The sequence below is a fragment of the Adelges cooleyi genome, unplaced genomic scaffold (genome assembly GCF_023614345.1).
Source record: "Adelges cooleyi isolate 19-005CV unplaced genomic scaffold, UGA_ACOO_1.1 ACOO_flye_CR_arks_rails_tigmint_CR_PRNA_9, whole genome shotgun sequence".
NCBI lineage: Eukaryota > Metazoa > Arthropoda > Insecta > Hemiptera > Adelgidae > Adelges > Adelges cooleyi.
In genome coordinates, this window is record NW_026096579.1 from 3,432,891 (window position 1) to 3,455,617 (window position 22,727).

The 22,727-nt window shown below is 30.3% G+C and overlaps 1 protein-coding gene across 5 annotated transcripts in view; it reads right to left on the reverse strand.

Moving 5' to 3' along the window:
- LOC126846931 (neurobeachin) overlaps nt 1-22,727 on the reverse strand; it is a 157,219-nt gene that overhangs the window by 110,584 nt on the left and 23,908 nt on the right. For 3 of the 5 annotated variants that reach the window (XM_050586831.1, XM_050586829.1, XM_050586832.1), the window contains exon 2: nt 21,361-21,872. The exons of the other annotated variants lie outside the window; for them this stretch is intronic. In XM_050586831.1, the coding sequence (XP_050442788.1) occupies nt 21,361-21,603 (243 nt within the window). In that variant the 5' untranslated portion in view covers nt 21,604-21,872. The remainder of the gene's footprint in view (nt 1-21,360; nt 21,873-22,727) is intronic. 5 annotated transcript variants of the gene reach the window in all.

The following is a 22,727-nucleotide window of genomic DNA, read 5'->3' on the forward strand; positions in this document are numbered from 1 at the left end:
AAAACATATTGAAGGCATGAAAATAGAATTCAACTCGGTATACTATTGTTGGTTGCTTTTGAAAGCCAATTGTAATCTCAAAGTGGTGTAGGACGGCAAAGAGCGTTTATATGTTTTGCAAAATACAGCTGGGCGTTTGCCAGTAACAGGAGCATTGTTTTACTTCTGGCGAAATGCATACGTTCGAGAAGTAAAGTTTTACTTAAATGTCTGTCAACTTAAAAGCATATTTTTGAAAATAATTCATTAAATATTCAACGTTAAAAAATAATAATTTAAGTTATTGCAAATGGTATTTTAAAAGAATAAGCGTATACTTATTCGGAAATAATGTTAAAGCGATACCAAAATTAGCTCATAGTTATAACTAATAATGCAATAAATTTAAAACGATTCAAAATATAGTAAATACCCTATTAGTTTACTCAGTCTTTTTACTTTAAAACAACATTACACTTAAGTCAACTTAAATGTTTTGTAGGTGAAACTGTAAAAAGTTTATAGACATGATAACATTACAGTTCAGGCATCTTGTGTGTGGACAATTTTATTTCTCATTTGATATTTATACTAGTTTAGTAACATAGAATCAAGAAATTTGGATTTTGTTAGAGGCATACATGCGCATAATAAAAAAAAAACTAAACGTAACATTTTAACTTAAATAGAAGGCAAACTGTTTTAAGCATATATTTCCAGTTCGTGCAAAGCAGTCTGCCAGTAGAAAAGGGATGCTAATGATGTTACAATAATGGCAGCAGTTAACATGCAATAAGGACACATCGGTCGCACCTCGCCATTAACGTTTGAAACAATTAAACACGGCAATTTCTCGAATCCCGAGTAGAGTACCACATTAGGGTAACATCTGTGCCTTTATGACATATATTTTGTCTGCGTCCAAACTAAAAAGCATACAACCGTCGTCAATAGTAGGTAATCGGCACTGAGCTGCCTAATAATATATTATTATGATTCGGAATTTAATTTGAATTTTAACGCGTTTCAATCGTGCCCCTTCCAAATGTGTCAATTAAGTTACGTATCCATTTCCCTTTAAATAACTTGACGAGTTTTATTGAGTTTTAAAAGTTTCTCACACGTCGAACGTGGACAAAATTTAAAACAATATTAATTTTACAACGAAGAGAAATGTAGACAAATACCTTCTCGACTTCGCATCAAAGTCGAAGAAAACAATAAAAATAACCATATGCTAAAGTTTTAAAACACATTAGTAAATAATATAAGGTCATAGCAGGTGTGCGGGACACAGGGTCTCCAGCCTACAATTTGTATGGTTTCATAAGCTATACAAATATATAGTTAGTGTTTAACTTTATTCTCTAGGCAGACAATGCTACTAGACATGTTTGTTATAATAACTAGAGCAACTATTTCTTATTTCAATTCACAAGGTGAAAACTACGAAACTGTAATTAAATATGAATGTCTTCCGTTAAATTGATCATCCTGTATATATAAAATGTATTTATATTGAACCTATTTGTTTACAAATGCCCTGCTTTACCCTAACATGTTGTATACTACAACAGTATCGTGTATTAAATTATCTATTAAGGTTAAATACCTTTTTAGCTTCGCATCGAAGACAAAAAACCTTTTTGTACACTACAAGAAACATTTCTGGGAATTCATTTAAGACAATTGGTACGTGTTGGTTTGTTCATTTACATTTCTAATGTCATTACACGACTATTTTTAACTGTGAAATTGTTATTTGAATAATATAAGAAATAAGCATTACTTTAAATAATTTTCTATTCCAAAGAAAATATTATGTGTTAACAACAATACAAAATTTAAACTGAAAATCCGCCGAAATCCACCAAACATATTTTGAATAATCACCGAATATTTTATTTATTTATTTAATGCAAAATTGGTATTAAACTGATCTCGCAAATATTGATACCGTTTCATAATATAGACCACGCTTCGTCTAGTAGTCTGTTGGTGTATTGTAAACTCTGCTCTGATGTTTAACAATGAACAGTCGGCGGAAAGGGTAAAATTGTACTACCGGTATGTGCACCGAGTCGAGAACATTGCAATTTCCATGACCACAATTTGCGTCTACGTATACGTGATGTGAAATTTCGATAACTGAACTAATTTTGCTATAACTATAACGTGATCCAACGCAATATCGCTACTATGACAACGGCATGCCACTAACGTTTTTTAGCCCTTCGTTAGGAAACACACTAGTTAACGATGTCTAACAATGTCCAACGCATTATGATACCAAGATGTTTTTCAATTTATAATACAAATTACGAATACATTACGATGGCTAAGTAAATGAATGCAATAGTATGTGCCAAAGCGAACATAAAATAATATACAAAAGCAACTCGCATGATGAATTTACCGTACTATTAAGTATCGAACATCGTTTTTTCAATAATTAGTAATGGTAAATTCCGATAATAATAGAATTGCTACCGAAGTACTCATATAAGTTAATACTCCACAAGTTTTTCTAGTTTAATATAAGTATTCATGATTAGTTACATAGTTTACATTTTAACATACATTTTACAGTAGATAACATAATATATTGTCTTGTGAATATATAAAATGACTACTATGTTTAAATGAGCCAATTGAAGTGTATGATATAAACAAATTTTCCAGAGCTTAACAATCAATACATTTGAGAGTAATATTTATAAAAAGAAATCAATTAGCTGTACGAAATCCTTAACTTTTTTTTTTTGGCAACAAACTAACAGAACACAATATCATGAAAATCGCAAAAATGGAACTACAATTGTACCAAACATATTTGAAGCAAAAAATATTTTATGTTATTTACTAACATCATGCTACGATTAGAAGAATTAGATGGGTATAAATGTTAAATGCCATACTTATTACTCGCTGCACTGACACGTGTTCGACAATCGTCGACTATTAATATTTAATAAAACCAAATTATAGCAAAATTATAATACCAAAGGGACCGAGCAAAATCAATAGCCAACTACGGAGCAAAAAATAAGGGAATAAAAGCAATGTAATTAACATTATTGACTTTGACAATAACCCTTTTGACTCAGGTCTGATTACAGCGAAAGGCCTCTTTGGATCGCAGCTTTAATTAGATTCTGGTTAAACGTGGATTCCTGCGGGATATGTCATGCCCTCGTCAGCTCAGTTGATTGTTGAGGGAATCCATATAACCCCGGGGAACGGTCGCTGTACTTGTCAGGGTTACTTAAGTATATTTTACAGAGTTGAAATTTTACATTTAAAAATGTTTAAAGTTAATATAAGTTAATCGCTATTACATATTTAATTTTCATTGCATTCTCAACGTTTTTCAAAAATAATTTTACTGTAGACATTTTAGAATATAACTTAAGACTTAAATATTATTATATACATACAATATACGATACACGTTAAAATCATAGAATAATAGCAATTTTAATCAAATATATCTTTATAGCTTTTAATGTGCCAACGTTCAGAAATCAATTTTTTTACAAGATTTGAAGTCTGAAGAATTTAACATAATGTATACAAAATAATAATAATACCACAAAACTTCTATACAAAAAAAAAAAATAATAAGGAATTGTCACAATTTACAAAAGCGACTATACAGGCTTGATTTAAATGTATACTGTACATACATATTTTCATTTGTACGAAATTGTAATTACATTCTTTAAAATGTTGAACATTTTTCCGGCTTGAAAATACAAAAAGAATGTTTTCCATTCATACAAACACAATGTATCTTTTGTACACGCTCATTTGTTTTATTTCTATTTCACCACCGGCTGAGAGTAGTTGTGAGTATGCTAATGAAACACGGTGTCAGAAACTCACCCTGCCGGGGGCCGACGGTATGACATGGAATGTCATCCATCATCGTATATAAAATACACAGATAGTTGGAGACGAAGCTTCGCCACCATTTCAACGCGAAATATACTAGGTAGCGGCAACTGAGACAAGAAAGCGAACAAACATCTGCAACGGTAGTTATCAAATTTTGACAGCCTATCGTGAGCACACAACGGCAAGGCATACCATCGTCGCCAGCACATAGTCATTGTCAACAATCAATAACATTTTAGTACGCCGGGATATTCCTTATCACTATTGTGGGGTAGAACAATTCTGTTTTCCCTAATACAAGTTTGCGTAACAATTATCTAATTTGATTACAAAACGATGTTTGACATTAACATGCCAACTTCAACACAAACAAAGTAAATTACATTAAATTTAATTTAAAAATAAACAGATGCTGCTGGGATCCCCGCCGTTATGGTGTATAGCACCGCTTATCTGCATACTTTTACCAAAACCGATCAAGTTAATATTATTTTTGTAATTTTAAGAAAAATAATAGTAAATTGATTATAATTTTCTTTTTAAGTAAAATTTGAAAAATTTTATAAAAGTATGATACGAAATGACAAATATTCGTACTTGAAATATTATGATTATATTGTAATGTCTCATTATACAAAAATGATACTGTTAAACAAAATATTGTAAATCTAATTGGCAATATATGTCGATTTATAATTGTTTTTTTTTTTTGTAAATTTAATTACTAAATAATAAATACTTATCTTCAAAGTATGTACCAAAAATCTAAGTACTGTTTTTACTAAAGAAAAATCAAAATAGAAAAATATAATACATCGTTATCTGTGATTTAAATTAAGAAATCTTTATGTTCAATAAAAAATGTATTTTGTCAAAGAAATGACATTTTAAAATACATCTAAAATTATAAATATAATACAGCAAATATTATTTTTCATCCTGTCAATTTATGAAATGGATAGTAGAAATTAAATACAGATTTAACCAAAATTACTAACGACGAAAAAGTACAAAATTTTACTTAATTTGGTTTTATATAAACAATAGCTATATAATATTTACAGTTGGGTAGTAGGTAGTGTAGTACATTTTTTGTCAATGTCAATACATTTTTCTGTAATTCCAGAATAAGACATTTGTATTATTCTGGAATTACACATTTAGTAACCGGAAGATTGGTAGAATTAAATAAAATCCCAGAAGAATACAATTTTATAGCTTACAATACATAAAAAAGTAATTTCTGAAAATACTGATCTTTCGACGATATGGATTATTAAGACATAAGATATTGTATATCCTCTTACAATATAGTTATTACTAAAGGCTTTTAAAAAATAATGTTATACCTACTTTCATTGTAATCATTTTCTACGTTTAAAACGTACAGTCGTGTAACACGGTGTAATATTACATTTATAGTCATTGTGATAGTTTTTTTTTATATTAAGTATTAACAATAAATACAACATAAGTACGTGGTTAGTTTAAAAAAAAAAATTTAACATTTGTATTTTAATAACTGTTATATTTGTATTGACAATTTTAAGACGCACAATATAATCACCACGCACCGTTGACTGTTTAATAGTATTACTAGTTCTTGCAAATTATAGTTATTACTCAATTAATTTATATTGAATAACCAAATACTCTATCTTATTTATATAATTTTAAAAAACAAATATTGAAATCTTTGAATTAAATACGTTTATTTGTAGAGATAATTAAACAGTGAATACACAAGAGCTTACACGTCTGAATAGAGGATGACAATAATAGCTAGTTCAGCATTTTGTAAAATAAATGATCAATAAATATCCAGATAATTCCAACAGTATAATAATGCATCAGCCGCGGTTAATAATAAATTATATTATAGTACTCATAATTTTCCACAGTAAAACTGTGCGTGCAGTCGAAAATTATTGATTCGTTTAACGGGAAAAGTTATACCTGCTGCCTATGTGTATTACATTGATGTACGTTGTACGACATAAAAAGCCCATCGGATGAAGCCAACAATATAATATAGATACCACCTCGTCGTAGAACTTCCCGGTAAACGATAATTAATTATTGCGTGGTTGCGCGAGATAAAATCAAACGAGACACGGGGAGTAAGCCCTCGACTTCCCCGCTAATACGCCTGTGGCAATTATTGTCATGGCCGTATTACAGCTATTCAAATATTTCAGACAAGCCAATCTAAACGGTGACGAAACACGAGCCTCTGGTTTTCTTGATCGCATTAATCTTTAGTCACAAGTCCTCCGTTATATATATATTTAATAGCGTTATCACTGTCGTTGCACCGCGGATCGGATTACCGTGTGATGAAAATTTCAAAAAAATGTAAATAGAAAAAGGACAAGGTTGATGGATGAGATAAGGGAGTCGACTTCGGCACCAAGGGAAAAACAATGTGATCGATGTGGCCGCGGGAGTTCGCACAAAGTAATAAAATAAAATTGAGAGAAAAATCTACACACGCAGACGACTCAATAACGAGTAGACGGCAAGTATGAAAATCCTTTTTTAACTTCTTATCTCGCGCTCAGTCACCGCCGTTGGGAAAATACCACGGAGTGTCTTCGCCAATACTAGTATTCTATAAAATGCGATTTGTTTTCATGCGCACCGTCACACAGTGGTCTAGAATCCGAAAAAAATGGATCGAATATGGTTTTTTAAAAATGGTCGAAGAGCCCAAATTTGTTTACTAAATAAGATAGGTATATAAAAATACAATTTTTTTTTGCTACTCCAACTGCTGTTATGTACATTCGATTGTAGTATACTGCCCAGTGTTTACTTGCAGCATATTGTTACCCCACCACCTTTTTTTTTCATTTCTAAAAAAAAACAATTAAAGCAAGAACGATTAACTATGTTTATTGTATACAACTTAACAGTACAAAGCAAGAGAACTCACGAGTCCAACATTAAAACATGCAATAAGGTGTGAATAAATGAGAAAAAACTATTCAGCTGCAATTACTTGCAATCAAAGTAATGAAGCACAACACAAAGCCATATAAATCAGTGTATAACATGACACTTCTGCCTTTTCCAAATTCTAGACCACTGTGCGTAATGAATATGAGGAAATTATCTACTAAACAGTGTTTTTCTATAACAGACGGAAAGAGTATAAAAAAAAACAAAAACACAGTGCATTTTCGACGGCAACTTTCTTGTTTTGTTTTTATACACATACGGATCAACTCGAAAAATATCCCCAAGACGACAAGGCTGACGTGACGAATAATTCATCATCTCCAACCCAAACGTGCATTACAACGTCATAACACAGCATGGCGCTGTCTGTTCACGCTTCTCGGCTGCACGAAAAAAATCCGGTAATTGTTTTTTGTTTCAAAAAAAAAACGTCATTTTTTTATATAATCTAGCACAGATCAACAGACGTGGATTTGTATAATACACTACCGTACGAAAAACATCGCAAAAAATAAACTGTTTTTCGGGCGTTAGTAGATTTAATACACATCTAGAGTGTTAAAACACATGACATGACAGTATGATTACATTCGTACAACGAACGGCACGGCGGGAGATGTAATAGTTATTTTATTTCCGTTTGGTCCAGACGCGGTGTTTACTTTTTCGAGTGATATAACGAAGTAGTTGTCTCGATCAACAGTATTCAAAAGACAACACCGAGCAGAGTCATCACACACTCGTCTGAAGTATCTAACATAAATTTCAAAATAAATTCAATTCGAAAACGTCGGCCGACAAAATCAATATTGACAACTCAATAGTTAAGAAAACAAGACAATTAATGACAAATTATAAAAACTAATTTCAAATGAGCATTAAAGAATTTTACACTCCTTAAGGCCCTGCGTTAATTTTTTGTTTACAACTATCTTCATTGTTTTTAAAGTTTTTATTCTGGTTGAGAGTCTTTTTCTTTTTAAGACTATTAAGGGTGTTTCAATTAAACGTTTATTTAACTTGTTTTTACAAAACGGTGATATTATAACTCATCTTAACCTAAACCATAGATTTGTCTAAAATAATTATTTTACTAACTCAATAGGATACAGTCTGACAATTACCTGTTATAATTCTACTTATTATTATAACTGTTCTCAAAATAAATGCCCACAAAATTCAAACTCAGCCGTTTATTTATTATATATATATATATATATATATAATTATATATTTTAAATGGGAGTATCAAATTGTATGCAATATTTTACATCAAAACGTTTTAAATTTTAATGATTTGTTTAAGTTTTAATGAATTCTAAGAATATTTTTAGTATAGTACATCGTTTATAAAATAAAAAACACATATTTCCTTAAATAATTTTAAGGGATCAATAATTATTAAATATTATATCTCATTGAGCATAATAAATTTGCAGCTCATTATAATCATGTTATATTTCAATATAAATAAAAATAATAATATATGTATACATACTCCTAAATTTAAAAAATAATCAATTTGAATTGCTATAATTTTTAAAAATAATCCTTTTGATTAACTCGTAAACGTTGAAAAGTTGTATAATGCCAAATAGCGAATGTGGAATATATTCCATAATGTATATTTATTTCATAGTATCCCCCATCCGACTGTTATTTTGGAATAAAAAAAACAAATCATGTTGTAACCGAGTAGGGATTAAAATGGCTAATAAATTTTCTTACTATGATGTTTTATTCCCGCGTGAACCATAAACTTTAATAACTAGCAACTGTTTATTGAATTTTGTATTAGCTTATATAATGATCTATATTCTAAGTCAAGACTTAAATTGTATTTGAAGATTTTAAAATAAGAAGGATTATGTTTTTTTTTATAATTTAAATATTTTTCGTGGTTTTACTATATTTTATTTTATCTCTCGAAATTTTATTTTAACTACCAACAATGCAATTAGAATAATAATAAGAATGATTTTTGACACGATTAACATCTTAAACATTTTAAATAAACCCAAAGTAAAATTTTTACTTTATTGTTAAAATATCTAGCGTAATTAAGTGATAAATAGAAGTGTTTAATAAGTTCTAAAAAAAAGTAAAATAGATACAAATTCGAACACTGTCTAATGTTGTAAAATAAGTAATAACATAAATTAAGGTGGCTCCAAAATTAAACTTCAAAATTGCAATTATTGTAAGAGAAAATGAGTGTCTTATGATGAAAAACTCTGTATACACGATGTTTATTCTTTATTAAGACGTCAGGGTGCATTAGCTTCGGTTGCATGATAGTAAAATTGTCATTCACCCTGAACGTCAATAGTCTGCCCTAACACATCGTCCTCTGGTCCCGGCCACCAGTATTTTGCTTCCCAGTCTCAAGTTATATATAATGTGATTTATTACGGACCGTCAGATTATCTGTAAACTGCACCAGATTATGTTTCGCCTGCGGCAAATTGGAAATTCTGCAAATCGATTTATGTATACACACATTCCCTCGGTATTACTCCTATGTACCATACAGTTACACGAGTTGGCTGTGTACCTCTCCTACCCTCGCGATTCTACATCACACTACTTTGTTTCTAATTTAAAGTCTAATATATATTGTATATATTCATTTTTTGGTCGAGTGAGATATCTAGCAATAAGCATTCACCACCGTACATTTTTTTATTCATATTTAGATTCGTAAAAATAGTGTGGTTTGTAACATTTGTCGATAGTGTATTTTAATATTAAAAAAAACAATATAACTTTACAAGACGATTTGAAATTCTTAAAAAAGTTTTCTAACGGATACAAACTACTGAGCATTTCTGTGTATAATAACAATATTGTGTATACATTCTTAATTAATCATACTTTGATAATTTGTCTCTAGCAATTTAAGACTTAATTGTAGTCTGTCTACCTAATATAAGATGTACTAGTCTGTACATATGTTTTTTAAGACAATATCATTTCCTGTTGTGTTTTGTATTTTAGTGTGTATTTTGGTGTTAAGTTATGAAATAAAAAAAAATAAACTAGGTATTATTAATTTAGCTTGGATGTACATAATTAAATATATATTTTAATTTTGTAGATTAAGCTATTATAGATCTATGCGCTTCATTTATCAAAAGTAAGTTTGCCATTTAACACTTTTTTTTAGTGTTAGCAATTTATTTTTCTAATGATTATAAAATCCTTAAATTTAATTTTAGAACCTACAGGTATCGACTTATTAATTAATTATAATTAATTATTAATAATCATCTCAAAACATAACCAATAGTAGAGGCTAATTACTAATTTGATAATAGTATGAATACGTTGTTTTATTCTAATCTGTAAATAATCAATTATTATAGAGATTAGAGATATATTACTTGTTTTATATGTGTTACCCTTAAGTATGCATCTAAATAATACAACATAATCTTCTTGGTCATGTAGTTGTAAAAATTTCACTCACCTGAAACAAACAAAATTAAATTATATGTAAAACAATTGAAATTATAATCAATATAGTATTCAATTATAATACCTAATTTTTGGCATTTGATAAACCAATTTATGCATTGTAAAGATAAAATCTGTTATACCATTGTACAAGATTATATAATCTTATTTTAATTATACACAAGTCATCTTAACTCATTTAATTATTTATGGCATTTTAGAGTAATAGTATATTACATTATCAAGTTAAAGCTTGTTGTTAAGTTTTGTTTTGTTTTTGTTTGATAAATTAAAAATATCCATTTTTAAATGAACTCTTACTGTAATTTCTTGCGAGATACCAAAGTCGAAGTTTGATTGTTAACTTATAAGTACATGAGTTTCCGTTATAAAAAGTTTCACGATAAGATGTCTGTCACGCTCAAAATAAACTCAGACGACTTGACTTGATTGCTCATAGATTAATTTCTCACCATATACATTATTCATTTGAACGTAGTATTCTTGTCTTGGCAGAAACTATGTTTCATGTAAACTTTTATTGATGAATAAAATAACGGAGCCCAGGAAAAATGTACAAACTTTTTGCAACACGATTAAATACAAAATACGTACATTTCTATTACTCCCCTTCTTGTATGATAGAAACATATAATATAGGCTAAACTCCGTAGTCAAAAAAATTAATTGGCCTTATTTTCATCCAAACCGACGGATGATAATGATTTAAAACATTACGGATGGAGTGGCGTTAATATGTTCATTGCACCGACCGCCGTTCTTGTTTGCTGTGTTCTGCAAGTAATTAGGACTCTCGGAGCAAAATATTACTTCCCTTCTACTCTCCCAATCGACGATTATCGTAACTAAAATGAAACTTTATACCGGATATGAAAACGTTGGCCCGACTCTACAAACTGTTTTCTTGCCCTGCAATATATTAAAGCGATATACATTTTTGGAAAATTCATAGTTTACACGATGATTTAAGATAACATATTCGTCAATCGTGTGATACAAATAACATTTGAGATAAAATAGGTTTATCAAAAAGAAAACAAGCTTACAGAAACTACAAAAAAAAAAAAAAAATAGGTATCAGCACTTATTTTTCAGCAGTTTACTCTCAATTCATATTGTCAACGATTTTATAAAAAAAACTAACAGGTATCTCATGTTTTGGATTTTTATTTATTTTTGATTTTTCGACTTTTTCCATTAGTTCGTGTTAAATAATGAAACCATTCGTATAACTCGTACACAGATGACGATAGAATCATAAAATATGACAATAAATAAAAACCAAAAGTTAGTTTGGCAAAAAAAGTACATAATTTAAAAATTAGTAAATTGTGTATAATATGTTTGTATTTTTAATTTAACACAGCTTAATAACATAAAACAGCTGTGTTGTTACGCACAGCCGCTGGTTCGACTTACTGCCTCTGTTATAGTGTTTTTCACTGAGAAGGCAACTGTCTCAAGGAAGAAAAACCGTCCCTACTCTACTCAGGTCTTATACTTGTTTGATCAGCGTGATGTTGACAGCCGGCTGTAATCCCAACCCGGTAAATCAAAACCACCCTCCGAGCTCGTTTTGTAAAAGAATATAAAGGTACGTTAAACGTGAAAAGGGGAACTTTATTTTCAACAACTTAAAATTATTGAGTTCACCTAAAGATAAAATTGTTTTATATGAACATCACATACATCGTATACCTTTAAAAGATTATTTACGACTAGTGATTTCACGTCTAAACAGCTGTTGACATTATGAAAACCATATTGGAAGGTTATTCGAATAGTAGTCGAGTTATATTATTGGGTGAAGTTACATTTAACATTTGATTTTTATCATTGTAGTGTAATAAAGGTCCTTTCACACACACACATGCGTTCCATGTTCTGTCTGACTCAAAAATCGGTCATTGACAATACTTTCCGATCCGACGGACTCGAATCGGATGTGTTAACGGATATCCGTGTTTACATACAAAATGATGTTTTCTAATAACGATAAAGCAATATTGGTTGAATCTTATAATATAGTTGACACACTCAATTGATAAATAACACTCAGTAATATCAAGTTCACAGACATGGTACGTTTATCGAGTTATAAACTATAACCCAAAGAAAGGATAGCGCGCACTAAGTCTAAGGTAGACTTGTGAAATATATTCGATAATCGTTATCAAACATGTATGATGACGGTTCAAGCACTCTAAAGGAACAGTATGTGATAAATTGTCGACATGAAAGCGTTGCCAAGTCTTTCCACAAAACGAGCAATGATAAAACGACTCCTTCGGCCTTTTAATACTAAGGCCAAAGCGATAAATGGCCTCGGAAGACATAAACAATGTGCGTCACCACAACACACGAGACACACCTCCTTACATTTACAAGAAACCCAAATAACTGATGTGAAATATCTTTCAAGCATAGGTTTTTAATGAGTTCTGTTTTACCTTAATATAATCCATGGTTAAAAAAGTAATCGTAAAATTGACAAAAAAATTAAAATACATTTTTCTTAATAAAATATCTTTATTAGTTATAACAACATAAAGCCTATTTTTAAAAAGCATATTTTATCTTAAATTAGTAAGTTACTTAATTAAAATACTCGCGCTTAACTTTGAAATCAAATTTTGTAAATTAATTTCCTTTTAAAACATTTTTTTATATAAAAACTTTCAATGTAAACTAATTGCACTGATCAAAGATGTGTAATAATTTTAAACTACAAATTAAATATATTATAAAAGATAATATTTTAATCTTAAACTTAAAAAAATGTTTATTCTATTCAGTATCAAATAAATACATTCTCTACTATATTGTTCTATAAGTTAACACATAAGCCAATTAGTATGTTATGTTTTTTAGATCTGACTGGTTTCTATTAATTAATTAAATTATAAGGTAACCACTGGTTTTGAATAATATGGCATTTAAATTAAACGATTTAAGTGTTACACGAAAAAAAATATTATACCATACATTATCAGTGTATTAAGGAATCAAATAATTGCATATTTTGTTTTGAGAAATTTAAAATTTTAATAAATTATCTGTAAATGCGATAACAGTTAACGGTTTTTTTTAATTTAGTTCAATTTAAATTTTAAAAAAACAACTTCTCAATTCGAATAAACAGGATGTTTCGGGAAATGAAGAAGGAAGAAGCAAAGTGTAAATAATGGATTATACTTGTTCCATATTGGATGTCTTGCGTTAAGCCTAGGAGCATTTTGTCTTCATTTGTAACCCGTCTCAAAGTTTTTGGCCGAATCCACAGTCGACTTTTATTTAATACTATTTATCACCAGCAAGACAGACCATGGTTTTAGAAACCACATCTCATTTATTTTCTTTCTGTGATAACCATGAATTAATACTATCACCTACTATAAAATGTTTAAACATTACACAACACACACAGTGGCGTAGACACGGGGGGGGGGGGGTTCAACCCTCTACCCCCCCTTACACTTTATTTAGCTTAATACTTAAATTTTATAATACCGTTAGTTGTTTTAATTGTTATCACATATCAGTTATCAATATAAAAATTACAATTGTTCAAAAAGAGTAAAAACATACCTTAGAAATACTATGAAAGAGGTAAATTGTAATCATATACAATTTTTAATTGTATTTTAATCATCTAACTTATTTTAAACAGGATCGTCTAAATGGCTTAGTTCTTCTAAGCTATTATCGAGATGAATTTGCCAAAAAGCCAAGAAAAATAGATATTTTGTTATAACTTAAAAATGTTAAAAAGTGAAATAAACTTAGTATTTTTTTTTTGCAATACCTGAAAAAGTATTGGACGAACTAACAAGTAAGCCAAGAAAAATACAAATTTTGTTATAAGTGAAATTATTTTAATAAGTTTTTTTTCCAACCATGAACCCCCCCCCCCCCATAAAAAATTCCTGTCTACGCCACTGAACACACATATAGATAAATCATAAATTTTTAAATTAAAATAACTAAAATTATAAAATAAACAACTATATTAATTAATATATACCCATTACTATTGTACAACTTACAGATTTACAGTAAGTACTTAATTAAATGATGTAGGCTGTCGCATTATCTAGTTTTCACATATAATCGACCGTTTATCAAAAGATAAAATAAGGTGTTTCTCTGACAATATTGTTTAAAATAATATTATTAAAATGAAAATAGTTTGAGAATATTTTATAAAATCTGACTAGACGATTTTTTTTGTTTTGACTTGAAGGACTAACGTTAAATATAATACATATTATACTTTTCAATACTCCATTATGAAAAAATATTTTATACAAGCAGGTGGGTGGATAAATCAGTAGCAAAATACCATTGATACAAGAGTTATCTTACCATTGGTAAACTATTTTAATAGTAAACTTTAATTGTAATTAACCTGATTATTATACATAAGAGAAATAAAATTAAAGGCCATCTTGTGTCAACTACCAATGGCCATTTCTATTTGTACGCTTTTAATTATATTTATAGATCCATGTTTATATACATTTCTATGCAAGTTAATTTAATATTACTTAAATCGTTTATTAATAAAAAAAGACAGAGAATTCAATTTAATTTCAAAGTAAATACATAATACTGTATAATAGCCGGCAAAGACCAGTGCATATCAACAATATTCAAAGTCGGACGTCGCGGTGCTGTTCCTGATCGGAAAACAATTATGAGGTGGGTCAATAGTTTTCGAACAACGGGGATAGTTAATAAAAAAAAACCCTGGTCTCAAACGTACTGCAACAACTCCCGAGAGGGTTAGGTTAGGTTGAAGTGAAGGCTGAATGCACGCTGCACTTTAACTATCGATTCATTGTTTTTCACAAACGCGTAGTACACAAACACACGGGTGAACAACACTCCACTGAGCCATAGTGATAACTAAATGACATTATCTGGCAGATCGAATGAGCTTATCTAGACCTTCCTACTCCCATTCAATGTTGAAAAAATTCCATCTATCTTTGTCCCTATTCCCGTGGCCCACCCTGTATATTATGCGTTCTACTATTATTACAGTTTTTGTTTTTCAGTCTGAAACCTAATGATTACTAATAAATGTTGAATTTATTGATCTCTGATTAAAATTTGTGTTGAAATCTTTAGTTCGATTAACTTGAGCATTTAACAATAACGATCAGGCGGGAAATTGATTTGGAATAATTAAAGCTGACTCAACCTACTTGACGCTGACCAAACAAACAAGTTTGGGATCCAGTGAACGAAAATTAATTCGCTGCTGTGCAAAACAATTACCAGCATTGCTGTTTTATCAAACTTGCAGTCACAGAGAGATAAAAAAAATACGTACTGTTCGCAATAAAAAGTTTATTTAATCAATACAAGTATATATAATTTTTTTTTTTTTGTGTTAAATAAATATTCGGATTTTATTTATTTACGATTCAAGTATTTTAGTTTCGATGCGGAACTGAGAGGGTATTATTACAATAATGGGTTTTTTTGTGTCTGGACCCACGATATCTCTAAAACCGCTGAGCCGATTTCTTCTTAATCAAAAATCGTACTTGAAAGGCAACACATTTAAAAAATTCGACCCTTCCCCTTTAAAATGAAGAATAACACCCAAAAGTTTTATATATTTTTCAACTTAAGACTACGGCAATCTACAACTTTTACAGTCTACCGATAGAATTTGACAAACCAAAATAATATCATAAGTCTTTTCTACTAAAAGACGGACAATCAATCATCCCTAATCGAATCCCCCCGATACTAAACATATTATTTGAAGCCCATTATTGTCATTAAAATGCTTTTATCATCAAAATTATTTTTAAATCTACTATCTACAGACTAGCTCGAAGCGTTTAATTTAAAGTGATTATTATAGTTACTGTAAACCTGTGACTTCTCCCGCTCCAATATGCTCCGTCACCACTATACCCCGCTACTGCACTAGCTTATTTTTTGTTCCAAACATTTTTTTACATAATCAAATAAAGTTATTTATTTAAATTTCAAACCGATCAACAAAAATTGTACACTCAATAAAATAAATGTTTATTGCTTAATATTATCGACCATTTTGTTAAATACAATATTACTTGCTTAGAAAAAAAAGCCGATTATTTGAACTGTACGAAATACGTATACTATACGACCAAACATAAAATATCAATATACTCAAACTATTTGACAACGGATCACAGAGAGCATAACAACTTGCCTCAACTATTCCTCAGCCGAATATATACACCAAGAGAATGTAAATACGCCTCTGCACCCTCGAACAAAGCTCACCACTACGTTGTACTCATCCGAAACCAGCGACTCAAAATAAATAAACTTCAATTTCGATCAAATTAATTGCTGTTGGAGAGTCACATCTGAGCGCTGAAATTAATAAAATAAGAGAAAAGTAATGAACTCGAGGAGTTATTTTGTAAAACGGGGAACAATATAAAAAAAAATATATTTCTTAATAAAAAACTTATAACATCAAGTGTTTACGTTACGGACGTTAATCCGCCTACTTAATTTACAAATAAAAGACAACCTACAGGTAATTCTCATATATATATACATAGAATATACTACACTAAAGTCATTACCTAAATTATAAAAACGGATATTAAAACAGTTTTAAGTACAAAAAGGAAATTAAAAAAATAATTCGATAACAATGGTGTAATTTTTTATACTATTAAATATTGATTATTGAAAGAATACTTCCATCTCCAATCCTTACAAATAATAAGATAGAATATTATATCTTATAATCAATTATTATAAAATATGTAATAGGACCAAAAAAAACAAACAACATAAAAATACAAGCCGCATAGATGAAATAAAAAAATAATATTCAAAGGGACATGATAGTCTCATCAATAAACAATATCTCTGTATCAGTTGTCCATGATGACAGAAATAAAAAAAAAGTTTCAACGACCAAATGTTGATTTAATTTAAATTGTAAGTAAAATATCCACATTATATAACAATACAATAATGTATACATAATTAATACTATTTTAAGATAAGCTTTCACCGAATGATTCTATGTAGTTCAAAAATTGTTCTGACAATGGACTTTATACACAATGCTAACATAGTAATACAGTTAGCTTTTTATAGTAAATTAGATTGGTCATTATGAAATAACTGAAGGGAAAACAGAAGTAACAAAAAGTAAACACAAAGTAACTTACGACAGTTGTTCACTGACGTACTGGGTCAAAGATCCAACGTTAGCTTGTTACTATTATAAGCATATTTTATGTGATACAAAATATACATTTAACTGTGAGTGTACCGCATGTAGAGAAACAAGTATAATATGATTAAAACGATTTATTATTTTTAAAAATTAAGAAAAACACACGTAAGTTTTTAGCGGGTTCAGTAAGCAAACATAGAAGTTAAGGGACATCTATAAAAATGGCAGCTAAGCAGTTTTAATTTTTGAAGAACCATAATTTGGTACATTTTAAGATCATTACAAATTTTAAAAAGCAATCATGTCTACTTTTAAGAACTAAAAAAAAAAAAAACATGTCTACCCATGCTTAACAAAGTATTAATTTTATATATTTCTACAATGTTAAGACTTCGCATCGAATCTAAAAAGAAAATTACACTTTCTTGTTATTAATCGAATTAATCGAAAAAACTAAAGCAACACTTGTGGTTGTATATTTAAAAATAATTAAATATTTAAAAAAACCCTCAACCACAAATATTATACTCTATAGCGTCAACTCAAATTTACTCAACAGCCCAATCTTAGCCTTCCATAATAACGCAATTACGCGCTAAACATTTTACTTCCGTTGTTTAACTAGAGATTATTTTTTTATGCATCCGAAAATGAAGTATTTTTTTTTTTAACGAATAAACTGATTTATTTGAAAGTCGAGGCGTTTTATCAATCTTATATGAATCCCACCCTCCGCTATTATCAGAGTGTACGTTTCCGGAAAATTGAACAACAGTTTTTAGGGTTAAAAAGGGATACTCATTAACCTTAGATCCCTTCGTAATATTTTACACGTTGTCCGAATATAGCCCAACGGTCGGCAACTAAAACATCCAAATCACCGCCGGTGGCTTAATAGAGAGTTATAATAATACCTCGGTAATTCGGTGGATATTTATTATATGGAAACCCTCCTCCGGTCATGTTAAATGATGATCGCTATCCAAATTGTCGTTGTTTTTTATACCGAACACGTCAATTATCTGCACTTGTTTTTAGCTTACAGCCGGCGGCAATCAATTCATTTTTTACCGACATACACTGAAGTGCTTACGAGCCAATTAAATAGGCAAATCGTTTCTGAGAAAATCGCTTCTTACCCACGTCTTACGAGGGGGGAAAAGTCAACCGTTCATAACCGTTTATCGTTATTATAATTTTATTTCGCACAACGCAGCATTGATATAACAATAATGTCAGCGAATTTAAAATGACAATTTCTCACAAAACGTTAAAAAAATATATGTAAAATAATAGTAATAATAATAATAATCACGTGCCGTTTCAGCACTATTAAATCACGTCCACGTCCGTCCATAATATTTTTTATACCTATATATTTCCATAGGAATTATAATATTATAATAAATGTATTTCGCAGTTTTGTGAAACGAACTATAAATTTAATCGTACATTTCAATGAACAATAATAGAAGATTAAATGTGTGGTAGGGCAGCATAAGCTATATATATATTTAAAAAATAGTAACAAAATATTGTATAGCTTGATGTTTTTAACAAGGTTAACTTTAATGATATTTTCCTATAAGTTGGGTAGTATAAATTTGAAAATTACATTTTGGTTATCGGATATTGGATATTTGTTAATATATTCAATGCAAAATACATTTAAAATACATGATTTTTGAGACACAATGGTATATTTAACCACAATTTGGTATAATAACTTTAAAGGTACACCGGAAATTTGTAATGAAAATTATTGTTTAAAAAGAGTTCAATTTTTTAATATTAACTGGCGAGTTTACGTTTTGACGGAATTGTTTGAATTTATTTTCATAAGTTACTGTTTTTTCGAGAAATACGTTTTTAGAAACTGGTACATAAATAAAGCTTTGTGGACCCGAAAAACAGATGAAAAAATGGTATGGAAAACAGCCAGCACGGTCGCAGAAAAGCAGATTTACAAAGTTAGTTGCGCCACTTTCCCGGTTAACGCGGACGTTTTCCGCCCCTACTGACAATCATTTGGCCGTGGCTTTCGTGCGAGTTAGAGGGCGGGAAACAACGTCCATCAAAACGGTAGATTACACTGTTTGTTGATAAACCCACAAGAGGCCAATTCGATTTGAAAGACGGCAAATATTACAAAAAGGAAAAACTACCGAGACAAAAAACCTTTGCAATCGGTAAAAATAAAGCGAGATACGACCTGTATGATTTTGCCTGACTGACATACTTTTTTAAAGATAACCTTAAACTGCAACTCTTTTATTCGTAGTGTACTTATAACGAAATGTTGATAACCGCCGAACAGTGATTGTTTAAAACCATTGAAAATTGTACTTTATAGGTATTTACACTCAAATGAAAATTTCAAAACCGTTTAAAGTTGAATTATTTATTTTTTCATTTACGATAGGTTTGCAACGCTCGAGCATCAACGTTGCGTGTATACACAAGGACCGCTCTAAAACACTGACAAATTATATTATTATGCAAAGGGTTCATTTCAATATATATCATGATGCATAATGATTCATGCAACAATATTAGATTACAAAAGCACCATCAAATAGACAAGTATAGATAGTATTACTACATGGAACAGCTGTTGTATAATATCCCGAATGAACTTATATAGTAATAGTTTTATTTATTCTAGAAGAAAATAAAATAAAAATGAGCAACGGTTTTATTTTTTTTTTAATGCATATGAGTATACATATATAATATTTAAAACGATAAATTACCAACTTAAATGCTAGCGGGAGTAAAATAATTTACCAAAAGTTCTGTAAAAACGAAAAATTATACCCGAAACTTTTACTTCAATATGGCACAGGAAAAACTTTTTTGTCATAAAAGTTTTTGTATAATAAATCGGTACCTTATTAAATGTTGTTCCCACATGAAAAATGAACAGACTTCCACATGAACATGATTTTAGAGATTTATTGCGATCAATTTCAACGCAATTATTATTACGGCATTACACAAACAATAAACAGAACAAAACACATGGCATAAAAACAGACCATTAAAGATTTTTCAATTTTTTTTTCTAGCAACAAGAACAGAATTTTTATCAATAAAAAAATGAATTTACATGTTTAAGTTTTAAAATGATAATTGACATACTAACATACATAATTACATAATCAGGCAATAGTAATTGTTATATGTAATAGTAATTGCTAAAAAAAAAACGTTTTATCCTTATTTGTATAATAAATTAAACATGATAATCTTAGTAACAGTTATTAGTACTTTAATACAGTAAGAGTACTTTAATTACAATAATAGTCTTTCTCTTTCACTTTAATTGCAACCTTTATTATTGTTTTAAAACTCGGTGAACTGTAACTATCTGAGCGTGCCGCGCATTTATAAAAGTCTTTTTTATTTATTTCTAATACGCTATACTACGTATAATATAACAATTAATAAAGTGTTTTTATTTTAAGTGGTTCAATTAAATTAGAAATAAAATAAAAAATAAACATAGTAAGTTATGAGACGGGGGCGCCACGGACTTATCTTAATAATGATTCGCAACATCCACCAACCTACCGTCCTCAATATTACCAACCACCTTGTATAGCTTGAAAACGACGACTTTACACATTTTCTTAAGTCGTCAGTCGCTAATCGGTCACGGGTAGGTTAACGGTAACTAGTTATTACCAGCAATTAGGTGCAGACGTACATTCTACGCTAACAACAACAAATAAATTACCGGCCGCGTACTTATGCTAGATAATACAACAAACTCATCATCGCAAAAAAGCCATATTAATATTAGGTATTATTATAATGTATCACGGGTGACATACCGAGAAGGCCTTGAGGAAGACGAGGCACTGAATAATTCCTTCCATGGTGTCGCCGGACAGGCAAAAAGTGGCGCTCAGATGGCGCCGACCTTTGCGTACGAGCGCTGCGACACCGGGCGGCGGCAAGGCGGCGGCGGTCAACGTTGGCGCCTGGCCGACGGCGGCACCGGCAGCGACCACCTCACCATTCCTCGGGGTCGGAGCGCCACCGCTTACCCTCATCCATCGCTCCAGCGACTCCATCAGCGCACAGACGACAGCGGCGACGACAATATCATTCCGACGTTCTGCCGCGACTTAACGTTAACATGATAAAATCGATGCACAAACAATCGCGGTTATTGTTTTTATTGGGATTTCCTGTGGCCGCGACTAAGATGATATAACTCTTAGTTGTACACCACAACACATCCGTATAGTCTATTTCCACGCCGTAACTACACTAGCATTATTGTAGTAACAGATGAATTATTGTAAGGCACGTCATTATACTTCGAGACGACAGCACGCATCTATATATGACGAAAGTCAATATTACCATTTAAAATACACTATACACGCTAAAACGTCAAAAATTAATCGACACGAAATTGCTTTTATTCCACCAAAAAAAAAATTTCGACATCCAAACCTCGTCTATACCACGGTCACTCGCCAGTCAGGTGTAACAAACAAATGTTATCAACTAACCGTAAGTGGTCGAACCGTTTTGTTTAAAATTGTTAGTATAACATTGTTTAATGTCACTTCTTTCCGATTTGTTAAACTTATACTTTTGTTTATTATCAAAAAAACACATCACTATATTTTTAAATGATATGTACATCCCATTAAGTTATATAGGATTTTAGTTTATTTGATTAACTAATTGTTATTATCCTCATTCCTACACTTCGAGCATATAATATATTATATTATAGGTATAATAAACGTGAGGAAGCTAATGTCTGACACACGTCAGTAGAAAAAGTTAAATTATCTTGAATTCACTATATGGTTCTAAATACGCTGTGTACTCAAAGCTTTTACTAAAATTACACATTTAAAGAGATTAATGTAAATACTAAGAAAAAATTGAAGTAAGGGGAAACAACGTAGGTAATTTGTACGTCGTCATTTTTCTATCGGTTTCTGTTACAACGCTGCCTAGTGTTCATAGGCAACGAATCTGATAGTGACTGGATCGTTTTAAAACTTTTCAACTAAACATTTCTAGTGATTACGGTCAGATTGTTCCTAAGCTCTGACGCAAAGCAACTATAAAATGTCTCACTGAACAGAGGGTACCCGGACTAAGAACCTTGTGCAACATCCGACGGCTCTTTCACATATTACAATTCACAGTGTTTTAAATAGCCTAGAGCGCC